The sequence below is a fragment of the Amblyomma maculatum genome, chromosome 10, assembly GCF_055883805.1.
Source record: "Amblyomma maculatum isolate TAMU_Amacu chromosome 10, ASM5588380v1, whole genome shotgun sequence".
Classification (NCBI taxonomy): Eukaryota; Metazoa; Arthropoda; class Arachnida; order Ixodida; family Ixodidae; genus Amblyomma; species Amblyomma maculatum.
Window position 1 is genome coordinate 113796960 of NC_139353.1, and position 25798 is coordinate 113822757.

Genomic DNA, 25798 nt, shown 5'->3' on the forward strand with positions numbered 1-25798 from the left:
ATTTTCATTTCATGCGCTCTAGAGGGACATTCCAAAGAATTTGCTGAGTGAAGTTCGCCGCAAAGACAACATTTGAGAATTTGATCAGAGCATAAGTGTGTTTTATGTGCTTCACCGCATTTGCAACACCGCAAAGTGGATTTGCAACCGCCTGCAGTATGGCCATAACGCCAACAGTTGTTGCACTGCAGAGGCTTTGATGGTAGGTGATCAACTCTGAATATTAAAGGCCACGCTTTAATCTCCGATGGACAGACTGTGCCTGCAAATGTAGCAATAACCGATTCTGTCGGCACACGAACATTATTTAGCTCCCGGCTACAGCGATAGACCGCAACAACGCCTGCCGCGGAAAGAAGGTCAAGTGTTTCTTGTGGACTTAATGAGGAATCTACACCTCGGACTAAACCTCTTGTGCAAGCCAGGTGTGAAGGGATAAAACTGCTTACCTGATGAGAGGCGAAAGAGGAGCATTTTAGCAGGTCCTTTATGCATGATAGTTCTTGCGAACGGCAAAGAATCCCGCCGCGACCAAATTGGCGCACCTCGGCTATTCCTTCGTAGAAGGAAGTGATTTCCTGAAGGGCAGCTCGAACAGCTCCTGGGTTGTTCATTTTAATGGTGCCCCCATCCTTAGGTACGAGTGCCACAGGGATGTTACGGACACCGGAGCTCTGAAAAGCTTCCAAGGGCAGATCATCGGTCAGGAGGGAAGCCGACCAAGGGGAGCGCCCTTGGCCGGGGGACTGCGTCGACATTACCTTAAATTGACAATGTCACCGCGTGCGTTAGTCAACAGAGAACAAAAGAAGCACAGGAGAAAGACAAAACCGGGACTAGCAACCCAATACTTAGCCGATCGTCAAGGAGATGCAGCTAGACGAGCGAGTCGCGCTTCTACACTCAGGCACATCTCACCTTCATCTTCTTCTCATCTTCCTCTTCTTTGCCAAGGGGATAGTGGCACTTTCTTCCTCGCAGACGATAAACATCGTCCAAACATGGCAGTCACCAATCTCATCTTCCTCTTCTTCTCTTCTTCCTCTTCTTTGCCAAGAGGATAGTGGCACTTTCTTCCTCGCAGACATAAACATCGTCCAAACATGGCAGTCACAAATTTTACACTGTCTTGTTACTCCACACCTCTGCTTTGCCCAGTAACTCATACCACGCTAAACAAGTAAATATCACCACATAGTCACATAGTCATACACTAAAAACCACCGCCACACATATACAGTAGGACATGTCCATCCACACTACATAACTTGTGTAGTCCCTAGGTATTGAAAAACTTTAACCTGCCAACGTCTACGAAGCCACGAAGCCCGTGTTCTAGAGGGAAAAGACTCTTTAAACTACCTTGGCCCCAAAACGTACGAGGATCCAAGAATAACAGCTTTAGGCCAAGAATACATAGGGACTACACAAGTTATGTGGTGTGGATGGACATGTCCTACTGTATATGTGTGGCGGTGGGTTTTAGTGTATGACTATGTGACTATGTGGTGATATTTGCTTGTCCAGCGTGGTATGAGTTACTGGGCAAAGCAGAGGTGTGGAGTAACAAGACAGTGTAGAATTTGTGACTGCCATGTTTAGACGATGTTTATGTCTGCGAGGAAGAAAGTGCCACTATCCTCTTGGCAAAGAAGAGGAAGAAGAGAAGAAGAGGAAGTTGAGATTGTTGACTGCCATGTTTGGACGATGTTTATCGTCTGCGAGGAAGAAAGTGCCTCTATTCCCTTGGCAAAAAAGAGGAAGATGAGAAGAGGAAGATGAGATGTGCCTGAGTGTAGAAGAGGAGGAGTGGTGAAGTTAAGTTAAATTGGTTCACAGGAAGGGAAAGGCGCAGTAACTGTCACACTTGCTCTGTGGACACCCGGACCGCGCCGTAAGGGAAGGGAGGAGGGTGGGAATGAAAGTGGAAAGAGAGAAAGAGGAGCCGTAGTGGAGGGCTACGGAGTAATTTCGACCACCTGGGGATCTTTAACGTGCGCTGACATCGCACAGCACACGACGCCTCTTCGTTTCGCCTCCATCGAAACGCAGCAGGAAGTGTTTTCAGCTCCTATTACAGTTGGTAGTGTGCACGTGTGTTGTGTATCTTCTATTGTGTTTGTGTTTGGTGCGCCACATTTCTGAATAAGATGCAGCACCAACTAGCCCCTCAAGCCGCTATTTTAACTCGTTGATAATCAAGTAGCCACTTCTCAACGTCCTCACCTTCTTCTCCAGCAAAAGATCATGATTCCCGGTAAGACTTGGAAGGAATAGGGCTGGAGTGGGCAGGCAGGCCGCCAGCCTGGCTTGCAGCGTCGCGGCTTGCACGGTTTCAGCCGGTGTGGTTCATGATGGTCGGGAGCGGTGGCAGTCCAGCGATGCGGCGACTACGTCGAAGCCCCAGTTGGTTTTGCAGCGCTGGGGTAGGGATCGTACGGAGCACTTTCCACCATGTTCAGTTCAGTTTAGTCGTTCAGTCGTGTCCGACTCTTCGTGACCCTATGGACCATGTCACGCCACGCTTTCCGGTCTCTCACTATCTTCCTAACATCACATAACTTCATCTGCAGTGCCTCGAGGATGCCATCTAACCAACGCGTTCGCTGCCTACCCCTTCTCCGGCGACCCTCAACCTTTCCCAACATCAAATCTTTCTCCAGCGACTCCTCTCTTCTCATCAGATGACCAAAGTAGCTGAGCTTTAACTTTAAAATTTGACCCCCCAATGAGCAGTTAAGGGTTTATGGCCGACAATATCGACTGATTTGATCTTCTGGCAATCCAAGGAACTCTCAGGAGTCTTCGCCAGCACCAGAATTCAAACGCGTCAATTCTTCGGCGGTCAGCCTTTTTCACAGTCCAACTCTCGCATCCATACATCACAACTGGAAAGACCATAGCACGAGTTATACGGATCTTGGTTGACAGACTAATGTCTCTGCTCATTAGTAGGCAGTCAAGACTAACCATTGCTCTCTTTCCCAGATGCAGGCGTCTCCTAATTTCATGGCTGCAGTCTCCTTCCGAGGTAATCTTGGAGCCCAAGAACAGAAAATCTGTCACAGCTTCCCCTTCTTGTCCATTGATGCTCCACGACTTGATAGGGCAAGACGCCATGATCTTTGTCTTTTTAATGTTCAGTTTAAGCCCAAACTTCTCACTCTCTTCTTATACGCGGATCAGAAGTCTCTTGAGTTCCACTTCACTTTCTGCCATTAAAGTGGTATCATCCGCATATCTAAGGTTGTTGATACGTTTTCCAGCAATCTTCACTCCAGCTGAAGACTCGTCCCGACCGGCCTTCCTCATGATGCACTCTGCAAAAGGGTTAATAGGCAGGGCGACAGTATGCAGCCTTGCCATACCATGTTAATACGGTGTAATAAGAAGGGGTGTTTATTTACAGTGCTAATGTAGTGGGACAAGATGAAGCCTACTAGCCCCCAGAAACTAACGCTTCTTCCTCTTCTGCCACACCATCGCAATTCTTCATCGTCGTCAGTAGCGTGACAATATATCGCTAGTGAAGAGATTAGGATTAATAATAAAGCTAGGAGCGATATATTTGAGACATGAATTTTGCGCAAAAAAAACCGCGCGCTAGAATTACGGGACGAGCGGTGACAACTGATTTTATTCACAAACGCTGCACATATTCGAGTAAAAATTACACACTTAGAGCATGTGCAACGTAATGGATAGATGAAGAGCTGCTTCCATTTCCTCGTCAAAGGACAGCTAAACTTCCTGGATGGCTGCCACGCTTACACTCCATTTCTTTAAATGTTTTAAACAAATTTGCTTTCGGCGGTTCCGCAAATCCCCAGCGTTAAGGATTGCAACTTGAAATGCTACGACGCTCACCGATTTCAGTGCCTTTTTTAATGTACGCCATCCACTGCGATAGGGTGGCCCTTCTGCAAATCTGCGGCCTGTAGGGCAGACAGGGCCTGCCGTTTTGAATTTACTCGCCCCGTGGTCACCAAACCAGATATCTTTTTAACATCACCGACACACACCTCCTCATCTGCAGAAAGCTTGATTGGTGTGGTGTTATTCTCGACATCTACCTCTTTCGATACTACGAAGGCATCAGCCCACGAAACCAAGTGATTCAAGTCGCTAGAAACCACGACAGCCGCCGACGAAGCGCAGAACGTACCAGAGGACGGTACTGCAATTCGCACACTGCCACACTCCAGTGATTAAGGTCACCACAGACGAAAATGCTGCCTTTATCGTCTGGCTTTACGGGGTGACTGTACATTTTTCCTCTGCAGAAGGTTCTGGGCAGGCAATGGACGGCGAGCTGATATCTCGACTAGTGCTGGGTCTGGTAGCTTTATCACCTCGGACGCTGGACCAAGGAGGCCGCGGTTCCAGATTGTCCGATACATTCCGGCGGAGTGGACTTCCTTGTTCTGTTGGAAAATCATGATTCAGCTCACTAGTATCTTCGCTACGTACGTCACTCCTATAATATTTTCGGACGCCACGTTGTCACCAATTGTCCCTTGGCCCTAACGAAACCTGCCAGCACAGCTCTGTACGACGCCCATGATTGTAGGTCCAAGGCGTCAGCAGTCGATGCGCCGAGGCTTGCGGCATTGGCGCCGTACGTGGCCAACTCGGCTGTACTCATTACACAGCGGAGGCCTTCCAAGGATTATAACCAAAGTCTGTCCTCCAAAGACTAGGGGTGTGAGGGGGTGTACTTGGTGAGCGTCAATGCAAATTTTCTGCTTGATGTTTGCTGTAGTCCATCCGAGGCCATCGCCACTTCTCGCGTTTCAGTCTGAAAAGGTCAAACAGGATCCAAGGCTTCGGCGTTTCTCATTTTCTTTATATAGCCCAGGCGCCAAACCAGCTTGCCCTTGATGTTTTTGTATTCCAGGTCCAAGTCTCTGTTAATACAATAATGTCGGCGTTAATAGTATCAATGGCGAAGGCTAATTCCTTACGTTTGTTGAGGATGCTACGGATGTTGCAAGTGAGAACTTGTGTGTTAGGCGTGCTCCACTTTCCCTCTCGCTTTCATAACTTTCGTCGTGTAACCATGCTTCCCCGTTGCAGGTATTAGTTTTCTGTGGCGTCGTTATTTCGGTGATGCAGTCAGTGGAAGCATCGTATAAATACGGTTTATCGTTCACTGTTACTTTGTTGTAACGCAACTGGAAACTCGGTGCGTCTGATAAGCTTTTCGCGAATGCAACTAGCTTGGTTCTGGCAGTGCGAGTGGCAGGGGAGTAATCCTGAAAAACAGTTATCTTCTTATCTTTCAGTTTGCTGCGCGCTGAAATTACGCGTTCTTTAAGCTTGAAGTTGTTCAATTTTACAATGATGGGACGACATCTGGAAGGAGAATAATGGCCAAGGCGATGCGCACGTTCTATCGATAATTCGGATAAATTATCGACAATGCCTGTTAGCGCTTCTGTCACCCTTTCTTCAGTTTGCTGCCAAGACTCGCGCGAGTCAGGAATCCCTCTAAAAAGTAGGTTATTGCGGCGTGATCTGTCTGTGATGATGGTGATTGTGGCGAGCGTGCGGGTGGCTCGAAAGAAAGTGAGGTGTGGCCGCGTGCGGGGCGTGCCAGTGCGCGTGAGTTTGTTCCGGCAAGCGAACGGGTCGGACGCTCCTGGGCGTCGCTGGCGGCGGAGTTCATCGTCCTGGGCCTGGCGTTCAAGGCCGGCTCGCCAGCACCTGTCGGGCACCTGGTCCGAAGTCTGGTACTGCCCAGCGCTTCGCCATCCGGCGAACAGCTTGCGGAGACAGCTCAACCGCTCCAGCGTGCCTGGCCGCCGCACTTGTGCTGCCGCACTGGTGCCGCACTTTGCAGTACCCGGGCGTGACGCGGTACCCCGCGGTACACCGCAGTACCCCGGACTGTGAAGCAGACGCCGGATACAGACGCCGGAGCGTGGCCTGCCGCGCTACCGAGTCCTCGGGCGACTGGAAGTCCCAAACCAGAAGTAGGACGGTTTTGTGTTGGGACATATCCTATTGGGATAAGCTAGGCTGTATGCATGTCTGTGCCAGTTACGTTAATTGGTCAAGAAAAGAAAAGCGTCCGTGTGTCTGTGAACCTGCTCTGCTACCTGCCCAGAGCTCCTGAACGGACCTGGGCCCATATATAACATCACAATTTGGCGAGCCTGCCAGGATCCTAGAAATTAGTAGATTCAAGGAACTAATCATTCAGAGAGAGGGCAGAGAGTCGAGGACGGGTTCACACGCATCGCGACGTTTGAGCAAAGATGGAGCTCGAGGCGTTGGTGCTGATGAGCGAGCAGCTAGGTATGACGCTTAAAGAATTCCTCGGCTGGTACGAAGAACAGCTTAGCATTGACAAAGAGGAATAAGAATCGGACTGGGCAGAAACGCGAATGGATGGGCGGCTTACGCCTAATGCCGAACCCAAGCATTTGCATGAGGTTACAGAACTCCGTGAAAGAGAACAGTGGTTGAAGGCGACCGAAAAAAACACTATTAGAGCTTCGAAAACGCGTAACAGCGGAGGAGAAAAACGCCTCGTTTCATGGTGTTGGACGTTACATAGATAGAGCTACTGGGTTGGATCAGAGCAGCCCTGACAAAGTGACCCTACTGTTTAATGAAGCACATGGGGCATTACAGGCCGCAGCACCTGCTAGTAGTGTAAGACCACATCTAGAGCATGAGTACAAAGCTGTGAAAGACCTTACGAAGCCTTCAGCGCTACATGTGCTCTGTTTTGACATAGATACAGTTGGACACCGTCCTAATATGTTCACCTCTGTTCTTAACGAGGTTAAGAGCTCCATAAGGACATATGTCTGCATGGAAAGGTGCCTTACTGACTGTCACAGTAATACTGAAAACGTAAGCACCTTGATAAAGGATCACAGGGAAGGACTATGCATCCATGAGAAGGTTGAGAATAAAGTCGTTGTGAGCAGAAATGTGAGCATGCGTGAAGAGGAGAAAATGCATAACGAGAGTTTAAGAGTCAAGACTGTGGCTGGCCTAGGTTATATAAGGCTGCTACGAAATGTTGAGCGTGAGAAGCTCGCAAATGGACTGTTGAGCAGCACTGGAAATTCTCCGGAACGTCGAGATGGCTATCTTACTTTAGATACAGCTGCAGCGACTCACACGCCTGGTGAGGATCGCCGCCGGAAAGGTGGGCGACCGAGGCATACCAAGAAAAGTACATATTCTGATTTTACAGACTATCTGGAGAACAGGCGGAGGCGAAAGACTGGCCGCAGATCTTCCATGTTCCCAAAGCCGTAAAATCAGTGATGGTTCATCTCAAGAAGAATGTTGGTGGCCGGAAAGAACACCCCCTACGAGAAGCAAGCTGTGCGAGAAAGTGCAGAAGTGCGCGAAGAACCTCGACGTGCAAAGCTCATTTCCGCAAGCACATTCGGTTTAAGCCAAGGACGGAAATGAAACCACATGCCATAAAACAGTGGCATCGTACTCACTGCCGGAAAAAGGCAGCTTGTGAAATAACGGAGGATGTTGCGTCTTAGAATTATCGAGAAGTCGAAATCTCTCTACCATGCGCCAATTGTGTTTGTTAAGATGTCAGACAACGCATACGATTGTACAGTAACTTCCGGGAGTTCAATAACGTCCTGAAGTCTGACTGTGGGTTCATTCCGCGCATTGATGCCGTCTTCATCCTTGCAGGACAGAAAACGTTTTTCTCCAAGTTCAATCTTACGAAGGGTACGTCATTGGAAGGTCACTATGGTTGCTGGAAGCAGGACAAAAAAAAAACGGATTTTTCCAGTATTTCTGGACTGTACCACTTTCGATATATGCCTTTTGGCATCAAAACACCACCACCACCTAGAAAGGGCTCGCACAAAACAAGACATACTACGACCGCAAGAGTCGGCCGGGGAAGCTACAGCCTGGAGAGAAAGTGCTCATCTTCCTGCTGGCCTATTCAAATAAACTATTCATGTAATGGCGAGGTCCATTTGAAGTTGTGGGCGTGAGAAACGAGGTTAACTACCTCACTGACTTGGGAGGTGCAAAGGAACAATTCCACATCAACATGCTGAAAAAATATGAGAAACTGCGTACCAGTTTCCCCACCGTGGCTGTCGCCGCTGTAGAAGGAAACATGTCAAACACACATCCCATCTGTCGCAAGAAATGTGACTACAGTGACTGTATCCCGCTATTAAGCTTGTGCCACGCAAGGACTACCATTGATGCTTAGGTGTCGCAAACTATGGGAACTTGCTTCCATATGAAGTGCGAAAGAGTATGTCAAGGAAACTGACAATGTGGGCGCTGACTACGTAAGCCGTGTGTGAACTTGAGCCTGCATTCTGCAGCCTTGTATTTCTTGTGTTAGTGTTTAAGTCCTGTGTCTATGTTACATGAGCAGCGTGTGAAAGGTGTGGGAGTGTGTTTCTGGTGTCCGAACAAAAATTTAAAAAAAACGAACTCGTGTGTTGCATTGTGAAGTTATGTGTGCTTCTGATTTGGGTTTATTATTGTTGTAGTTTGTTCTCTCCCCGCCACGTTTTCCCCCTCCCCGGCGCCAGAACAGTTGCAAGAAACTGTCTTGAAACGGGGGGAGGTTGTGATGATGGTGATTGTGGCGAACGTGCGGGTGGCTCGAAAGGAAGCGAAGTGTGGCCGCGTGCGGGGCGTGCCAGTGCGCGTGAGTTTGTTCCGGCAAGCGAACGGGTCGGACGCTCCTGGGCGTCGCTCGCGGCGGAGTTCATCGTCTTGGGCCTGGCGTTCAAGGCCGGCTCGCCAGCACCTGTCGGGCACCTGGTCCGAGGTCTGGTACTGCCCAGCGCTTCACCATCCGGCGAACAGCTTGCGGAGACAGCTCAACCGCTCCAGCGTGCCTGGCCGCCGCACTTGTGCTGCCGCACTGGTGCCGCACTTTGCAGTACCCGGGCGTGACGCGGTACCCCGCGGTACACCGCAGTACCCCGGACTGTGAAGCAGACGCCGGATACAGACGCCGGAGCGTGGCCTGCCGCGCTACCGAGTCCTCGGGCGACTGGAAGTCCCAAACCAGAAGTAGGACGGTTTTGTGTTGGGACATATCCTATTGGGATAAGCTAGGCTGTATGCATGTCTGTGCCAGTTACGTTAATTGGTCAAGAAAAGAAAAGCGTCCGTGTGTCTGTGAACCTGCTCTGCTACCTGCCCAGAGCTCCTGAACGGACCTGGGCCCATATATAACATCACACTGTCCTCCAGTTCATCGAGGCGAGATTGCATAGAATCGTGCTGCGTTGACAAGGCTTCTGGATACCAGTCGCCTTTTCAGCAAACTAGTCAAGCGTGCAATGTTTTCTTCAAGCACGTCCAACCTTTCTAATAGCGGCCAATTTGGTTATCTACGTTTTTCTGGCTGAATATTTCAGCTTGAATATTTGTAGGTTGGGCAGATCGCGCATGCACATCTTTAAGAAGGTTGAACACAGCACCCATTTGTTGGGAAGGCTCGTCCGGTAAAGACAGGCTTTCGAACGCGGTTTCAGAGCGAGTGTTGGGTACCGGATTTATTTTCACGTCACCGGAACGTAATAGCAGGAAGAATGTTGAGAAGCATTCACAAACAATATCATGGAACACTCCTGGGCACGAGAATAACAACAAGCATCTAATACTGCTTTTCGTAGCATAGAGAGAAAGAGGCTTAAATAGCTGCGGAACACAGAAGCGTGGTAGGTAAGACATGCTGTCGACAGTGCTCTCATGCCCACTAAAGATGCTCTCGTGTTGCCTGTCGTTTAAATAGGCGCCAGGAGAACACGATATCGTGGATGAAGTTGGTGCGCAGTAGGTCATGCGCGATGATAGAAGGAAAATCACCCGTAGTTGGTCGTTAGAATACGCCCCGTTGAAGCTATCCTCTTGTGGTGTCCGTGGCAGAGCCGGGCCGAGTGGTAAGGAATGGGCCGATGCTTACATGCACAACAGGAAACCCAGGAATGTCTGCGGAACACAGAAGCGTGGTACGTAAGACATGCTGTCGACGTTGCTCTCGTGCCCAATCTTTACTCAGTGTGTGGCCCATCTGGAGGCTCAAACATGCTAGACCGAGCCCTTGTATCCGACCCAGAATTAGTCCAATCGCTTTCGTTTACAAGCGGTCTAAGTGATCACTGTATCATCACTTTCAACCTGTCAATTGAAATTTCTGTACGCCGACCGTCTGTTAAGTACATCCGTAATTATTCCAAGGCCGATTTTACGAGCATTAACACCCACCTTGAAGAATTTTCTATATTTTTCAAATTTCTATACATGCCAGATCCGTGAATGACAACTGGTGTCTGTTTAGAGAGACCATTTTATAGCTTATAGAAGCTTACGTCCCGCTTATCTGCATTCGAGGGGATGCAAATAAACCTTGGTACTCAAATGCGCTGAGGAAGTTGTCGCGAAAGAAACGCCTATTTCGTAATGCCAAGAAGTCAGGATGCGCTGCGAAGTGGGACAAATACATTGCAAGCCTGCACGAATACACGCAGTTCTTACGATCTTAGAAACGAACATTGCACTATAACGATCTCATAGAGATATTGCGGGTAAACCCTGAAAAAGTTTGGAACTTACTCACGCCCAATAAAAATAGTTCGCACATTATTTCCTTGCAGACACAAGACGGCTCCGACGTTCCAATATCCGAGCGCTCCGATGTAATGAACACCTATTTCACCTCCGTGTTTACCAATGAACCAACAGTAAGCGGTTTTTCCGTGCCAAGTCTAAATTATGCACCTATGCCACCTATCACAATCTCCAGAGAGGGAATTTCAAACCTCATTGATACTCTAAAGACATCCACTTCCCCTGGACCAGACAACATCCCTGCTAAAGTTTTCAAAGCCACTAAATATTTCACGAGCCAAATCTTGCAACTCATTTTCACCCAGTTTTTTAATACTATTCAGACGACTGGAAACTAAGCTAGGTTATGCCAGTCTTCAAAGCTGCAGATCGCTCCGACCTCTCAAATTATCGACCAATTTCACTGACATGTATCTCTTGTAAACTTTTCGAACAGATAATATACTCGCATATCGCATCTCACCTTGAATACAACTGTTTTTTCTTTCACAATCAGCGTGGTTTCAGGACAGGTTTTTCTTGCGAAACTCAACTATTCGAACTTACAACTGATCTTCACCTAAATCTAGACGCTTCTTTCCAAACAGATATCATTTACTTAGACTTCGCCTGGGCATTCGACCGGGTTCCTCTCCAGCGTCTATTTTCCAATCTTTCAGGTCTGTCACTTGACCCTCTTGTCTTATCCTGGATCCACTGTTTCTTAACTAACCGTTCGCAATTCAACGTCATCGCCAATCATGCATCTGAAACTACTAGAGTGATCTGCGGGGTCCCCCAAGGATCGGTTCTTGCTCCGTTATTCTAATTTTCATTAACGATTTGCCATCTGATATTTTATCATCTGTCCGTCTCTTTGCGGACGACTGCGTCATTTATCGCCGCATCATCAATAGCAGAGATCAGGAAATATTACAGGATGACCTAACCAGAATTCAAAAGTGGTGTTCCAACTGGCTAATGCAGCTGAATGTCTCGTAATGTATATTCATGTACATCTCACGTAAACGTTGCATTGTTCATTTCTCGTACTCCCTGAGCTCCTTAGCGCTCTCTCAAAGAAATTCATACAGGTACCTCGGCATCGAGATAACAATCACCCTAACTCGGGCTGGCCACATCACCAAACTATGTGCTAGTGCTTCCAAATCACTCGGATTCATCAGGAGATCACTTTCCACGTCCACCGCAGCCATCAGACAACTAGCATATGAAACGTACATTCGGACTAAACTACAATACGCCTCAACAATATGGAATCCTCACCGGACCTACTTGGTAGATTCACTCGAAGCCATCCAGAATCGGACAGCACGCTTCATCACCCCGCAGTACAAATTGCAGCACAGCATCACAGTCTTGAAATCTTCTCTCGGTCTCAAATCATTAGCTTTTCGCAGGAAAATTTCTATTCTTTGTCTTTTTCACAAACTGTAATTTAATTTTCCAGTACTTCGAGAGAGCCTTCTACGAGCTCCGGTACGATCATCTCGCTGTTTATTTAACTCTTTAAGCATACAGCGTTTGCACGGCTCCACTAATTCTTTCAATAAATCCTTCCTGCCCAGTGCGATAGAAAGCTGGATTAACACCCCGAACACATTCTCATTGAGGCTAATGCTTCTAGATTCAGACAGCTCCTAATCGACTGTCTCAATGAAAAATAATCTTCCTGTACCTTATGTCAGCTATCAAGCTCTGCAGACTGACCAGCCAGTTTTACTCCCATAGCTGTATTTGATTTTGTTTTACATTTTTGCCACTTTGCCATGACTTGATTATCTGAATTTGTTACTCTTGTCTTTTTTCACCTTGTTTTACCTGCTCATTCTATTTTGTGTTTTTATCTTCTTATTTTCTATATTTTTTTCTATACTTCTATATTGCTTTTATATTTATGATCATGTATGACTGCTGACCAACCCTGTACCCCCCCCCCCCCTTATGTAATATCCCGAACGGGACCTTTAAGAGTTAATAAATGATGATGATGACATACCACATATACTTGTACAATCTGATTGCTGTTCGAAGTTATTTGCGTTGCCCGGGCAGCCTCCATAAACAAAACGCACACAGGATGATCCATTAAAGTACCAGCGGTAGATGAAGGCTCGACAGGGTCCTGGATCCTCTCGTAAACTACATATTCCTTTCAGGGAATAGGAAATGCGGATTAGCAATCAATAACCTGTGGAACATGGCAAACACAAAATAATTTCTATTAACCATTTCACAATTAGGTAAAGTATGAAGTGGAGGCGGTAGTTAGAATAAACGCTTGCAGCTTGTCGTAGTAACTGATCTTTCTTCACCATCGGAATAAGGACGCTTTAAAACCCAGCCAATAGATGCAGTTCATACGAGGAAATCATCTCCTGTCAAACAGCGACTACAGGACTGATGTTCTACCTCCGCCCTTGTTCATATTGTATTAGTTGTTCAGTGATTATTATTTCAGTGTTTACGTTGCTATTATGTGGCCTCTTTAATTATTTCCGCCAAGCAATACAAAGCATTCAGGTACAATATTCGTGAAATATTTACAGTCGAAGTCGTTTATTTTAAATCATTCACGGGGCTGGTTGCGTGCTTTCAGCTTTCGCAATCTAGCTAATGAGGAGCGATGTCCACATTATTATCCTCTATCTTAAATATTCCAGAAGTCCTTCAAGGATTCCCGTTACATGGCTTTGAAGTACACTCCTTGGAACTCATACAGTTGACAAAAACTAAAATTTACATCATCATGTTCAACTACCGAACAATCTTGACAAGCGAAATCGTTTCACTGCCGCTGTTGTGAAGATAAATATCATTTAGGAATCACTAGGCCGTTAAGCGTGGTCCCTCGTGTGTGGCGTTTTTTTTTTTCAGCTAAATTGCGCTGAGGCCAAATGCCGGCGTCGACGAATTCACTCCCACGGGGTCAGAGACGTGTTCCTTCCACGAAAACTCCTTTCGTGCCATCACCATTTCTACTATTCTTCAGGAGCCACCTTTGATAGGCATTTCGCAATACAGCACGCACTTCTCAGCCGAACAGTTTCTTGCGAGTCGCGTACGCTATCCCTCTAACGGCGTGGCTCCGCCCAGAATGAAGTGATAGCCGCTGGGACTCTCTCTGGCCCTCAGCCGCTGCCCCCTCCTGGCGGTCTCGGCGTTTCTTCTCTTCCACCAGAAACCGGCGTTTTGGCGAAAACATCCTCTCCGGCCGCGGAAAAACACTCCTCTGCCATCGTAGCCGTCAAACACTCGGAAAAACGCTCCACGAGGGCCATGCTTTCTTCTGCATACTTCTAATTATGCGTATCGCTCCAATATGTACGCATTAGCCGAACTCTGTTTAGTGAGTTCTAATTCATGCAAGCTAATTCATATGCGACGTTTTATTAAGCGTAAATGTTGCACTCTACCTCTGCAGGCAGGGGAAGTTTCGTTACCATTGCATATTTTCTGCCACTCTTCTGGCTCCGGGGGATACATAGTAAAGTCTAACCATGAATCTGCAAATAAGAAAGAGAACATTTTGCGCAGTCATTTAAAATATTTTGTGGCAATGACCAATCGACGACGTTATAGGTATATTGTCAAATACTTCAAATTTGTCTCAGTCAACATTCCTCAGCGCAACAAGTATCCTAAGGAAATGGTTAGGTAGAAAGGTAGGTTAAAATACAGAGTGCTTGGTTACAACTCAATATTTTCTTCTTAAGTACGAGACCGCTCATGTTTTGCGCAATTCTGCCACCATAGCTTGATTAAAATAGTAAATTTTATACTAGAAAGCGAATTAGTGCAAGTCAGTCAGTGGTATAACAAAAATTTAAACAATGCATTCCTAGCAAAGTGAACACAATTCACTTGCGTGCTTTGCAACGTTTTCACTCGAAAATTATGCTTTTAACACGGTAACTTGAATAATCCCCTAAGCGGAGGCAATGATTGAAATCGCTGGGTATTTTCGCCGTAACTTTCTGAATGGGTGCAGCGGCTATGAATCGCTAAAGAACGAATTATCTGTAACAGTTGAAGCTGAAACTCAGAGTGTGTGCAAAGCAGTAGGCCTTGCTGCTAGGCCTACTGGGGCTCCGCGGAGCCTCAGCTCTGATAATATGGCAAGAATGGGGACGCCAATGGACCATCTGGTAGTCGCTGTGACTTCTGCAAGCACAACGGCAGGCTGCGGTAACGAGCCTTTACCTGGAGCTAGCACTTGGTCAGAGAGCAACGTAGACATTACTTCGAATACGGGGACAACGCTCGGGCCGCTACCCGAGCTAAACGATACATATCAGGCTGTGGATGTGCAACAGTTAGTCGTCACTAACGCTTCTCAACGGACACCCCGGCTGGTGAAACTACCTGGGCCACCAGTCAACACACCACCGGCAAAGAAGGTAAGGGCCGCCCCTGATAAGCTAGCATCTGCTCATTCAACACCAGCCTTGCAGAAATCCTTCAGAGTGCATATCAGACCAACAGTGCAGTTTGATATCACTAAGATACCCACCAGAGCAATGCAGAGAGTAATAGACGCAGCGCTTGGTACCACAGGTTACCCGGGGTTTGTAAGCCACAGGGCCTCTATTACTGTCACAGTACATTTAACCACCATCGCGAATGCACGCAAAATGACCACAGTAACACAGATTCCAATCACGGAAGAGGAGTATCTTCCTGTCCAGACGTATTTTGCGTCACGTCCAAACACTCAGCGATGTGTTCTCTATGACCTAGACCTACAAGATTCCCCGGAGACGGTGGCCAGAGACCTCATATCAGGAACACATACTGTGTTAGCCGCACGTCGTATGGGGAACAGAGGCACTTTTCTCATCACATTACAGGAACCAGATACTCTTCCGGACAGATTTCACTACAACGGCCGCATAGTGCGACCCAAAACGTACAAATCTAGACCGGTGCACTGTTACAGGTGCTACAGAGAAGGCCATATGCAGAAATTTTGTCCATATGGAGTTAACCCCGAATACATAACTGAATCTGGAGAAGCGAAATTCAAATGCGGCCTATGCAAATCTGATGATCGCGATATCACTTCATCTCAGTGTCCGACAAAAAAAGCGAAAGCTCGAGTTAGCAAGGGCTGGACGACATAAACAATGTGCACCGTTAATGGTTAAAAACAGATTTGCAGCTCTGGCCGAAGAGCTGTTTGATGACCCGCTAGAAGAAGAAGAGCCTGTTGAGGTGGTTGCACAGAACAGTGCATCTTTTGCTTCTACGCTAAAAAATGGACGACGCACAAAAGGGAGCACAGTGGCATTCACTGCTGATGATTTTCCCGACCTTAAAGACTGCACAAGCCAGCAGGATGCAATAGAAAAAGAAATTGCGATGCTTTCAGCACACATTGCACAGCTGCGACAAAAAAAAAGCACATATAGCCCAACGACGAAAGGAGGGCTCAGAAAAACAGAAAGAAACGCTTGCAGGCAGTACGACCGCAAGGTTAGTGGATGCTCCAAATTGTAAACCTGCCGATAACATACCTATTTGGAAGGCGGTACTGGACACACGCAACTGACACACCTCATTCAGAGCAGCTTACATAATGGATAAAAGTAGCCGAAACAAGTGGCAACAGATTACACAACGGAACTGCAGAGGGCTCTCTAATAAAGTTGGGGAAATAAATACAAAATTATTGTACGGTGCTGCATTCATGGGCGTTCTTGATACAGGAGCACAATAGGTTATATTCAATAACAGGATATATAGGGTACCAGTGTCCTTCTATCCCTGATAACCGAGCACGAGCAGAGGCCGAAACACCAGGAAAAGCTGCCGTCTATATTAGGGCCAGCATTCCGCAAACGCAACTTGACTTGAGCAAGCTGTGCAACAATCAGCAGGAAGTAGTTGCTGTACACGCGTCCGAACAAAACGCCCCTTATATTAGTGGCCGTGTACGCTCGGCCAAGAAACACAGTACTCAATCTTGGATGGGTTAAGCATATTCGCCATTCATACCCTGGAATTGCGATACTAATCGGTGGAGACTTTAACGCTCCGCACACCGTATGGGGATATGATTATGATTCTAAAAGGAGTAATCAAGTTCATACTGCCTTCACAGAAATGGAATATACACTGCTAAATCATCCAGGAGGCGCAACACTACCTGCAACATAAACACGCTCACCAGATTTGACGGGGTGGAAGGGCCTTTGATGCACCACAATGGCAGGCGGAATTAGATGCGTGGGGTAGTGACCATGTCCCCATTAGTATTGGTCTTAATTTGGGACATATGAAGAAAATTCGAAATAAAGCTTCTGTTACACATTGGGATGGTATACGGCAGGATACTCGAACGCATTCAGTTAGCCCGAATACTCTCGTTACCACCCTTCAAACGGTACTCAAGGATTACACTATTACAACCGCAGTGAACGAAGATCAGCCAACTCCCGACCTGCATCTACTAAAACTTTGGGAACGCCGAAAACGGGCCGAGATACAGGCTGGTCGCCATCCTGAAGACGTGCAAAGAAAAATTGAGGTAAACAGAGTGACGGCACAGGCACGCCGATATGTAAAACAGCTGGCTCATAGGAGATGGGATGAGTAATGCAGTCGTTTGGGCTCAGGAACGACTAACAAGGCCCTCTGGAGGACTTTACATGGCATGGAAAAGAGGCGGCAGGTTAAAGATCACGCAGAAAGTATTAGACTCGCATTACAGCTTACACCAGAAGAGTTTGCAGATCAGGCTGCTGCCCTTTTCTTCCCCAACCGCGCACATTATCCGGCGCCTTCACCGACAGTGGATGCGGTTGATAAAACAGGAATAACATTACCATTTACCAAATTGGAGTTATTGGCTGCTATAGAAGAAGCGAATGGTAAAACTGCGCCTGGACATGACAATATTCCTTATGAAGTATTCAAGAATTTAGAAGGAGCCGCAGTTGACGGCTTGTTGGATTTGGTAAATGAGGTATGGCAAGGAGGAGACATTCCACTCGGCTGGAAACACTCTCGGCGGTGGTAACAATACCAAAGGCTGGGAAACCTCCCACAAGTCTAGAATCTTTGTGGCCTATCTCGCTAACACCCACAATTTGCAAGATCTATGAAAAGATGATAGCCACCCGCCTGTCATGGTGGTTGGAAAGTAATAAAAAATACCATGCTCGACAAATTGGGTTCCGAACAAACCTTGGGGCAGAAAATGGACTGGCTGTGCTCGCTGAAGAGGTCATACACGTGTCGCCTTATAGCCACCTAGTGCACACTGTAGTGGCTACCGACATGGCGAATGCATACGACAACGTGTTACAAGCCAAGATTCTTAGCAACATGGAATGTACGGGCATTCCTTTCCAGGTCATAAAAGCAGTACATAATCTGCTTAAGGACAGGACGTTTTCTATCCGAATAAACGAAAAACAAATTGGCATATACACCTCAAACAGAGGCGTGCCACAAGGGTCAGTGTTAGCACCTTTATTATTTAATATAACACTGATCCCATTGGCGTGGAAATTAGCTAAAATACCAGAAGTGTGGTTCATGATATACGCAGATGATGTCACGATTTGGTCTGTTCATAAACAACTTGGAAGACAGAATCGGTATCTGCAAGAGGCTCTAAATACCATAGATGAGTACATGCAAGATGCAGGTCTGGAATTATCACCTCAAAAGTCCAGTTACATTCATGTTGCCGACAAGAATGGAAGAAAACAATTGGCCACGCAAAGAGTCACCCTAAAGACTGGAAATCAGGCATTGGAAGAGGTGGACGAGTTGAGAGTTCTTGGCCTAGAAATTCACAAATCCGGCAAAGGAACACAATGGCTTAATAAGGTGAAAAAAGTAGCTGCAACTTCCTTTAACTTGATAAAACGCATTTCGTCTAGGGGAGGAGGAGCTCGAGCGGACATGGCAAGACGTCTTGTACAATCAGTGTTACAGCCGAGGATACTATACCAGACCCAATTCCAAAGATTCAAGAGGCGGCAATGGGCGAAATTGGAAATAATAAATAGAAACGCAATGCGCACTATCACGGCCTTACCAAAACTTACCCCTATCCCTATTCTCCAAGAGTTTGCAGTGATAAATACGTTGACAGAATTAATTGAACAACGAGAGGCAACAATGGATATGAAGCAAAGTACGTTATGCCCATAGCATCATTGTACAACGAAGTGGCAGTTCGAACACCACCAATGGCTGACCCCCCCTCCGTGGGAATTCACGACTATTACGACAAACAAGACCACTCGGATTCGTCGCAATGAAAAGCTGGCATCTCGACCTCTGGTTGATGCACTTCCAGGTACCTGCATTGCATATACGGACGCATCAATTATAGAAAATGGCGGTAGAACAGCAGCTACTAGTCCAACACACAGCGAACTAAAGGTACATAACGAATATGTTTTAGAATACCCGGAGCCGCTTGTTATGGAACTCTATACAATCCGCGATGCTATGGAGGCCATAAATTAAATAGATTCGATAACAGAAGCCCACATCTATACAGACTCCTTAGCTGCCCTAAAACAACTGAAGAATGTGACGAAGACGCTATGTAGTACCCAGGAAATCCACGCACTGAATAAAAAAACAAAGATAAGCATCCAGATACATTGGACACAAGACAATGCTTAGAACACTGAGCAGAGAAAAGTTGACCACCTCACACACGAAGTTCAAAACACCAATGCGCCCCCCACCAGGCTCCCTTTCGATGCCCGCTCCGCTGTTCCCATCTTAGCATCCTCTTTAAGGAATTCGTACACGTGCCCTCATTCCCCCGTGTACATTCCACTCCCTCGTAACTTAACGAGATTGGAGGAGGTTTCCCTTAGAAGGATAAGATCTGGGGCGGCCCTTACCCCGTCGGTAAAAAGCCGATGGGAATCGCAAGCAGACATCGGACCAACCACATGCCTGAAGTGTTCCACACCAGCTACAGAAGTGGATGTTGGCCACCTGCTATGGACTTGTGCAGGGACAAGGGCAGCAAGGACAGATTCTGCGCGAAGTGGGACTAACCACAACAAGAGAAGAGGACTTTTCTAAATGGCTCACCGACCACGCTAAGAGCGGGAGTCTGCTCCGGTTCCTCGCGGAAAACCATTTCCATGAGTTTATATAATATGCCTTGTGGCAAGCTTGCGTACAAAAAAAAAAAATACAAAGTGTGCAAAAACGCCTGGAAACACCTCGGGCACAGTTCATTTTTGTACTATTATCATTATCGCGAAATGTGCAGAGGAAAGATGATATAGTGCCTCCGATCGTAGGAGAAAGGCTAACCTAAGGCTTAGGGGCTTTTAGTAAATTGTGCTATATTTCAGCAGTTCGAACGAGCGAAAGGACAAGAGCATCAGGTGCGCCAAATGGTTGCCACCCAAAACCAAATGCAAAGCTGACAAAAATACGGTAAACATTTTGTAGTTATGTTATAACGCCACACATTTCTGCAGTTCTGTAATATTTTTGTCTACAGATTTATTTGTAGTAATTCTTAGTTGTACCCCAGTAGCTCAAAGTGATGAGTCGATGCGGCTTCCAGATAGGCAATGGGGGCAAGGCGCTGCCTCTATCAAACCTGTACTGGCCTCTTTTAGGGATAGGGAGGACAAAAGGCACTTTGGCTACCCACACCATGCCTATACTGGCCCCTTGTAGGCTTTCCATGGGCTTCATAGGAGGGGGCAACCTATATGGGTCCATTAACAGATACCTGCGGGCTATGTGGAGGGCTACACGATGGCGAAGGTTAGGCATCCCCACTACGTAGCGCCCTGCGGAGACTGATTGCGGAAATGCGTGGGGAAACAGCTATCGTGCCTGTATCTAGCCTACAAAGGTCCCGCGTAGTATATGAATGGGCTGAGCACTGGGCAATTCAGTTGCGAGACGTGGGCATCTCCACAGCAAACTGGCCGTATAGAAACCAGAACGGACCCACCGGAGATCAGTGTGTGCAAAAAGCTGGCATACCCGCATCAAGCCCACAGATGTCCCACGCAGGGAGTACTAGGGCTTAGCCGGGAGCATTGCAGTCGGCGATGTGTGAGCAACCCCAGTCAGCTATCCGCATGCGGTTCTGAGCGGACCCCCAGCAGATTTGCACAGGCACACAGCTAGTATGCCCGCGTCTAGCCCAGAATGCACTGCGAAGGATTCATCGGGGCTCAGCTCTGGGCTCCACAGTGACGAATCATGGGCACTCCCCTCCTACCGGTCCTTCTATTGCCCTGCGCGGACCCACAGCAGCTAAGTGCGGACAAAATTAGTATGCCCGTGTCTAACCCACAATTCCCCGCACAGAGGGCTCAGGTCTGAGCCAGAAAATCGTTAAGCATGAACCGAACAATAATTAGGCTGGTTAACAAAGCCTGCTTTGGTGCCATGTCCCGAGCAAAGAAAGGATCAGTGACATTCCAACAAAACATGCAGCCTGACTGTATGCTTTACCCCAAATAAATGGGCTAAGCTGTACACTTCGCAACATAGAGCGCGTAGGTTCGTCTCCGGCTGAGTAAACTGTCGGTCTCTTAAAACGCGTAGGGTAGCCTCCGGCTTAATAGCCTGTGGGCATCTCACAAATTGCTCGTCGAAGAGCTGCCAGGAGCAAATCATGGAGGCATAGGGGCCGTTTTATCCTTCCAACTGGCCTTAGTCAGCGTTAGACAGCATTCACTTCATTATGGTCGATCAGCCTGTGCAAGTTTCACGTGTGGCGGTGCGTTGGCCAGTGAGAAAAAACTCAGCGAGGGTAAGATTATGAATGTAATTGCTTTCAAGAGGAAACACAAGGCGAAAATTCCATATAGTAATTTCACAACAGCTCAAACTCAGGCAATCTAAGAGGAGGAAAATTACAAACTCGATAAATTAAGCGAATAAGCATAAAAATCTATATATTGCAGGCAGTATTACGAAAGATAATATATCTAGACAACAAAACCAAAATGAAGCGCACGCGGAGAGTCAACATACAGGGACCACGGCGAAAGGTTCGGTGATCGCCGACATCGTGCGAGCTCGAATGCGGCAGGCCCAGTACGATGAAACGCACTCCTCAGGGCCTGTAATTCGGCCCCAACGCGTCGGCAGAGGAAATGTCCACCCTCGTCCTTCGCCTGTTTCCCACCAACTGTACTGGCGCTTCTCACATGCGCTGTTGGCTTGCACACGCTGTACGCAGACGGCCGGCGAATGACAGGGAGGCGAGAGATTCTGATAGCAGCAAGAACCTCCTTTGGTTTCATATTCCAGCTTTAGTACGCAACATTAAACCAATACGTACATTTTCGGGCAAAAGTGAAGAGACCATGCCAACCGCTACGACTGATTTTTTTAATACAAAACGATGAGTCAGACAAAATTGTTTGGGCAAGGCAGCAAATATATTTAGCAGGGTACCCTCTACAGAAAGAACCGCTTCACCGCCAGAACAAGCGGACGTGCAGAGTTGTCAAAGCGCGTGGTCTCTCCACTTTTGTTCGCAGGTGCGCGTACTTCCCTAACACACGTCTCAAAAGGAAGGTCGTTGTCGTGTCCCTGTGACCAGAGAAGTGACGTAAATTGCCTCTGCCAAACTTTTTTTTTATTGCCTATACTCAGTGGACAAGGATATAGTTCCGTCGCTTTCAGAGTGAGGCCTATTGAGCCTTAGGAAGAACGGCGAGAAATTTAGCATAGGCATGCGCGCTATAGCTTTCGGGTCCCATCATAAGTAGAACATTCGCCAACAATCCACAAGGATTCTGCGACTTGACTACAAAATTGATATTCGAATCTGAAGCGTAGAAGGCGTGATGGCTCAGTGGTTACACCAAGCGCCAGTGCAGAATGCAAGTACGAGGGCTGAATCGAGGCAGCGGAGGCCGCTTTTTGGCGGGGGACGTGTTAAGGAGCCCTCCTACTGTTCGACGGAGCGTCCCATATGGCAAAACTTTTCACTCTCTTCCACTACGGCGTTTTTCAAATCCAGATTCATTTTTGCATTTTCAGAAAAGTTACGAACAATTGTAAAACTCTTACGGTGTGGTGTCATGATGCAACACACGCAAAAATAGCTGCCCCAAGGATTAATACGAGTACCACAGTTTTCATTTATTTTTCGGTCTGACGAGCTGCTGCGCTGGCCGCCACCCTGTGCGTGGTGCAAACAGTGTTTCGCAATTCAGCCGTTCTAATAATCAGCCACCGGATACCGGATATATTGCCGCGAAACTTTCAAAACTCTAGTTGTCTTTTAACAGCCGCCGGCATGCGGGCTTATCACTGTGATCCTGTCATGCGTATCAATTTTGTGTCCCTTGTTTGTTCATGCTCGTTGTCGCGTTACGTACGACATGTTATCAATTTCTTTGCCGCGAAAGATTCGCCGAGATCTGTCTCGAAGATTCCGATAACTTGCGTAGGTTTCTACAATGTTCCAGGTTTTGCTAATAGCAGTTGGCGACGTTATCTAGATTGTACTGAGCAGCCTTCAAATTGAGCGGTGACGAGTGTGACGGGCAATCTTTGTTCGGTGATCGACGAGAACGTTTGTTGCTATCGCCGCCGCCGAGTTGCTTAGTACACTTGCGGGCGCAAGTAAGCCCCAATAAAGATTTAACTTCAGTACCATCAAGCCTGTGTCTTCTTCGGTGTCAAAGGCCTTGTCGCCACTACGTGACAATATCGACATACATCCACGTCAGATGTCAGCTATCACATGAGCGATATTTAAGTTGTATCGAAGAGGATGGAGTGGTTCAAATTTTCCCTCTTGCACAAATCCTCTTAGAGTCCTTCGGCCGGCTGGTATACAACTTCAACAGTATTTATAGTCAGCTTGCTCCTCGAATATTAGGTGGAATAAGATGTGCTGCGATGCGCAAGCTTTCCTAACGAATAAGACGGGGTATGCTGAAGGATTCATCCAGAGGCGACAAATATGTTGTGCAACGGAAGGAATCATCGTGCCTTCAAGCCAGGCGGAGAACAAATTAAGCCCACGTTCTAGATACACATACGGAATGCACTTGCGGCAACTTTTCGACATGTGGTTGGTTGGTTGGTTCGTTCATAGGAAGGGAAAGGCGCAGTATCTGTCACACTTGCTCTGTGGACACCTGAACCGCGCCGTAAGGGAAGGGATGAAGGTGGGAGTGAAAGTGGATAGAGAGAAAGGGGGGCCGTAGTGGAGGGCTACGGAGTAATTTCGACCACCTGGGGATCTTTAACGTGCGCTGAAATCGCACAGCACACGGACGCCACTTCGTTTCGCCTCCATCGAAACGCAGCCGCCGAGGACGTGTTTCCATTATTATTCTTAGCACTCGTTTTGATATCCGTTTTTTTATTTCTAAGACATACTGCGGACTGTAAAGACGCAGCAGCAGCTACAAACGTCTGCATGGCGGCGTGCATTAATGTTCAATGGCTATACTTGATCTTCTCCTTGTTTGTCGCACAGATCACTGTCGCGAGGCTTAGCTGTGGTAGGTGTAGGTTGCAGACCTGTTTGTTTACATTGGCAGAGAAGCAAACTTATTTTGCCTAATGTTTCGAGTTATTAGACGTTGCATGTTTATTTATTATTTCAACTTCAGCAAGTATCAAAGGACGTCGGAAGCGAGACTTCTAGCGGACTTTGTTCAAAACAAGAGCACGAACGGTGTCGAAAAGGACGAATGTGCTCACACGAAGAGCCGTACGTCTCAGTCTTTCCACTGAAGTTGGCTTTGAGCTGCACGCGTGGGCTTTCGGTGAGCTGCCATTTGTCAAGGACGCACGACTGGAAAGCTTAGGAATAATTTAGAGAACCTCTTATTTTTTAACCTATCCTAGCGTCGCAAAATTTACACGGGAGTTTCTGAATTTCAGCTTCATCGTAAGGAGGCCGCCCTGAGCGAGTTAATGTCCTGCGACCTATAGTCGGATACAACTCTTCTGCATGCGGTAACCCCCGCCACACAAATCCTTTGCAAGCATTTTTTAGTTAAGCCAGGATGATGTGAAACAGCCTAAATATAATGATATGCATCAGTCGCGATTACCGCGCAGCTCAAAAACTTCGATGCCTCTGCTTCTTCAGCAGAGCCAAATATCTGACGCCGTTTTGTTTTACTGTTTCGAGGAGTTATTAATACACAGGCCCATATAACTATATAGCAAGTACTGTTTTTATTTTTCAAGTTTTGTTCAACAATAGTGGCCGGTAGACAAAAGCCCGAAAGAGTAAACATTAGCGGCGTGCAGTGGAAAGGCGTTCTCTATCCGTTACAGTCGTGTGAGTGCCCTAGCTGTTGAGGTAACAGACCAGCGATTTGCGTTTTTGCTAGCTTAGGGATCCTTTTCCGCACCTAAAGAAGCTACAAGATAAATGCCTACATTTCCATTGTTGAAAAATATAAAGATCAGCAAAATAGCATCAAAAAGTAGAGAAAAACGGGGAGGGAGGGCACTGAGCCTATAACTAATAAGGCTTATGACAGCGTTAATGCTTCCGTCTGCGGGGTTCCCTTGTAGATCCTCGTTCTAGTATACGCGCTCACCAAATCTGCGAATTCTTTAATTTGTGGCTATATTATTTCGCAGATGCCTATCAGAATACAGTCCTACGTTAACTGAAGTGTAAACTATTACTACATTATTCACGTGAAAAGTCTGGATAGGGATTCAGGGCTCCCGCAGCCCTGAATCCCCGCAGGTTTCAGCCATTGAAGATAAACACAAGCCCGAGTCGGCCGCTCCTCAAAAAATGAATAAAACGGTTATACTTCAGCTTTCTCTATCTCTCACATGAACAAAATGCGTGTTAGACAACATAACTATCACTCAGCGGCTGAGACCAAAACCGAAGCTGGAGGAGAACAATTCTATCTGCTCACAGCTGAGTTATTGCGCCGGGAACGAACGCGCACGCCTGAAGAAATGTGTAAACGACAACGCAGTGCAGCGTCAACTGAAGCGGATGCTTGAAGCAAATGTGCGTAAGTGCGGGACGAAGAATTAGTAATCAAGTTATCTTCGCCAACGTTTTGAATATAACCTTTATACGTTCTTTTATCTTAATGTGCGTTCAGTATTTCCTTTCCCATTTTCCACCTTTTTTTTTGTCTAACATATCGTAACTTATTTAACCAGCGTAGGCGAATTCTGCGCGGTTGTTCATGTACAGTATCGTGCTGGCACAGTTGAGAAG

The 25798-nt window shown here is 47.1% G+C and overlaps 1 protein-coding gene across 4 annotated transcripts in view; it reads right to left on the minus strand.

Annotated features, from left to right (window-relative positions):
• LOC146177275 (amyloid beta precursor like protein 2-like) overlaps positions 1 to 25798 on the minus strand; it is a 92589-nt gene that overhangs the window by 11863 nt on the left and 54928 nt on the right. The window contains exons 4-6 of one of the 4 annotated variants that reach the window (XM_084580414.1): positions 14049 to 14111; positions 12605 to 12757; positions 9844 to 9966 (exon numbers count right to left, since the gene is read on the minus strand). In XM_084580414.1, the coding sequence (XP_084436540.1) occupies positions 9878 to 9966; positions 12605 to 12757; positions 14049 to 14111 (305 nt within the window). In that variant the 3' untranslated portion in view covers positions 9844 to 9877. Of the gene's footprint in view, positions 1 to 9843; positions 9967 to 12604; positions 12758 to 14021; positions 14112 to 25798 lie in introns of all 4 variants that reach the window. The other 3 variants (XM_084580417.1, XM_084580415.1, XM_084580416.1) reach the window with 3 other exon arrangements.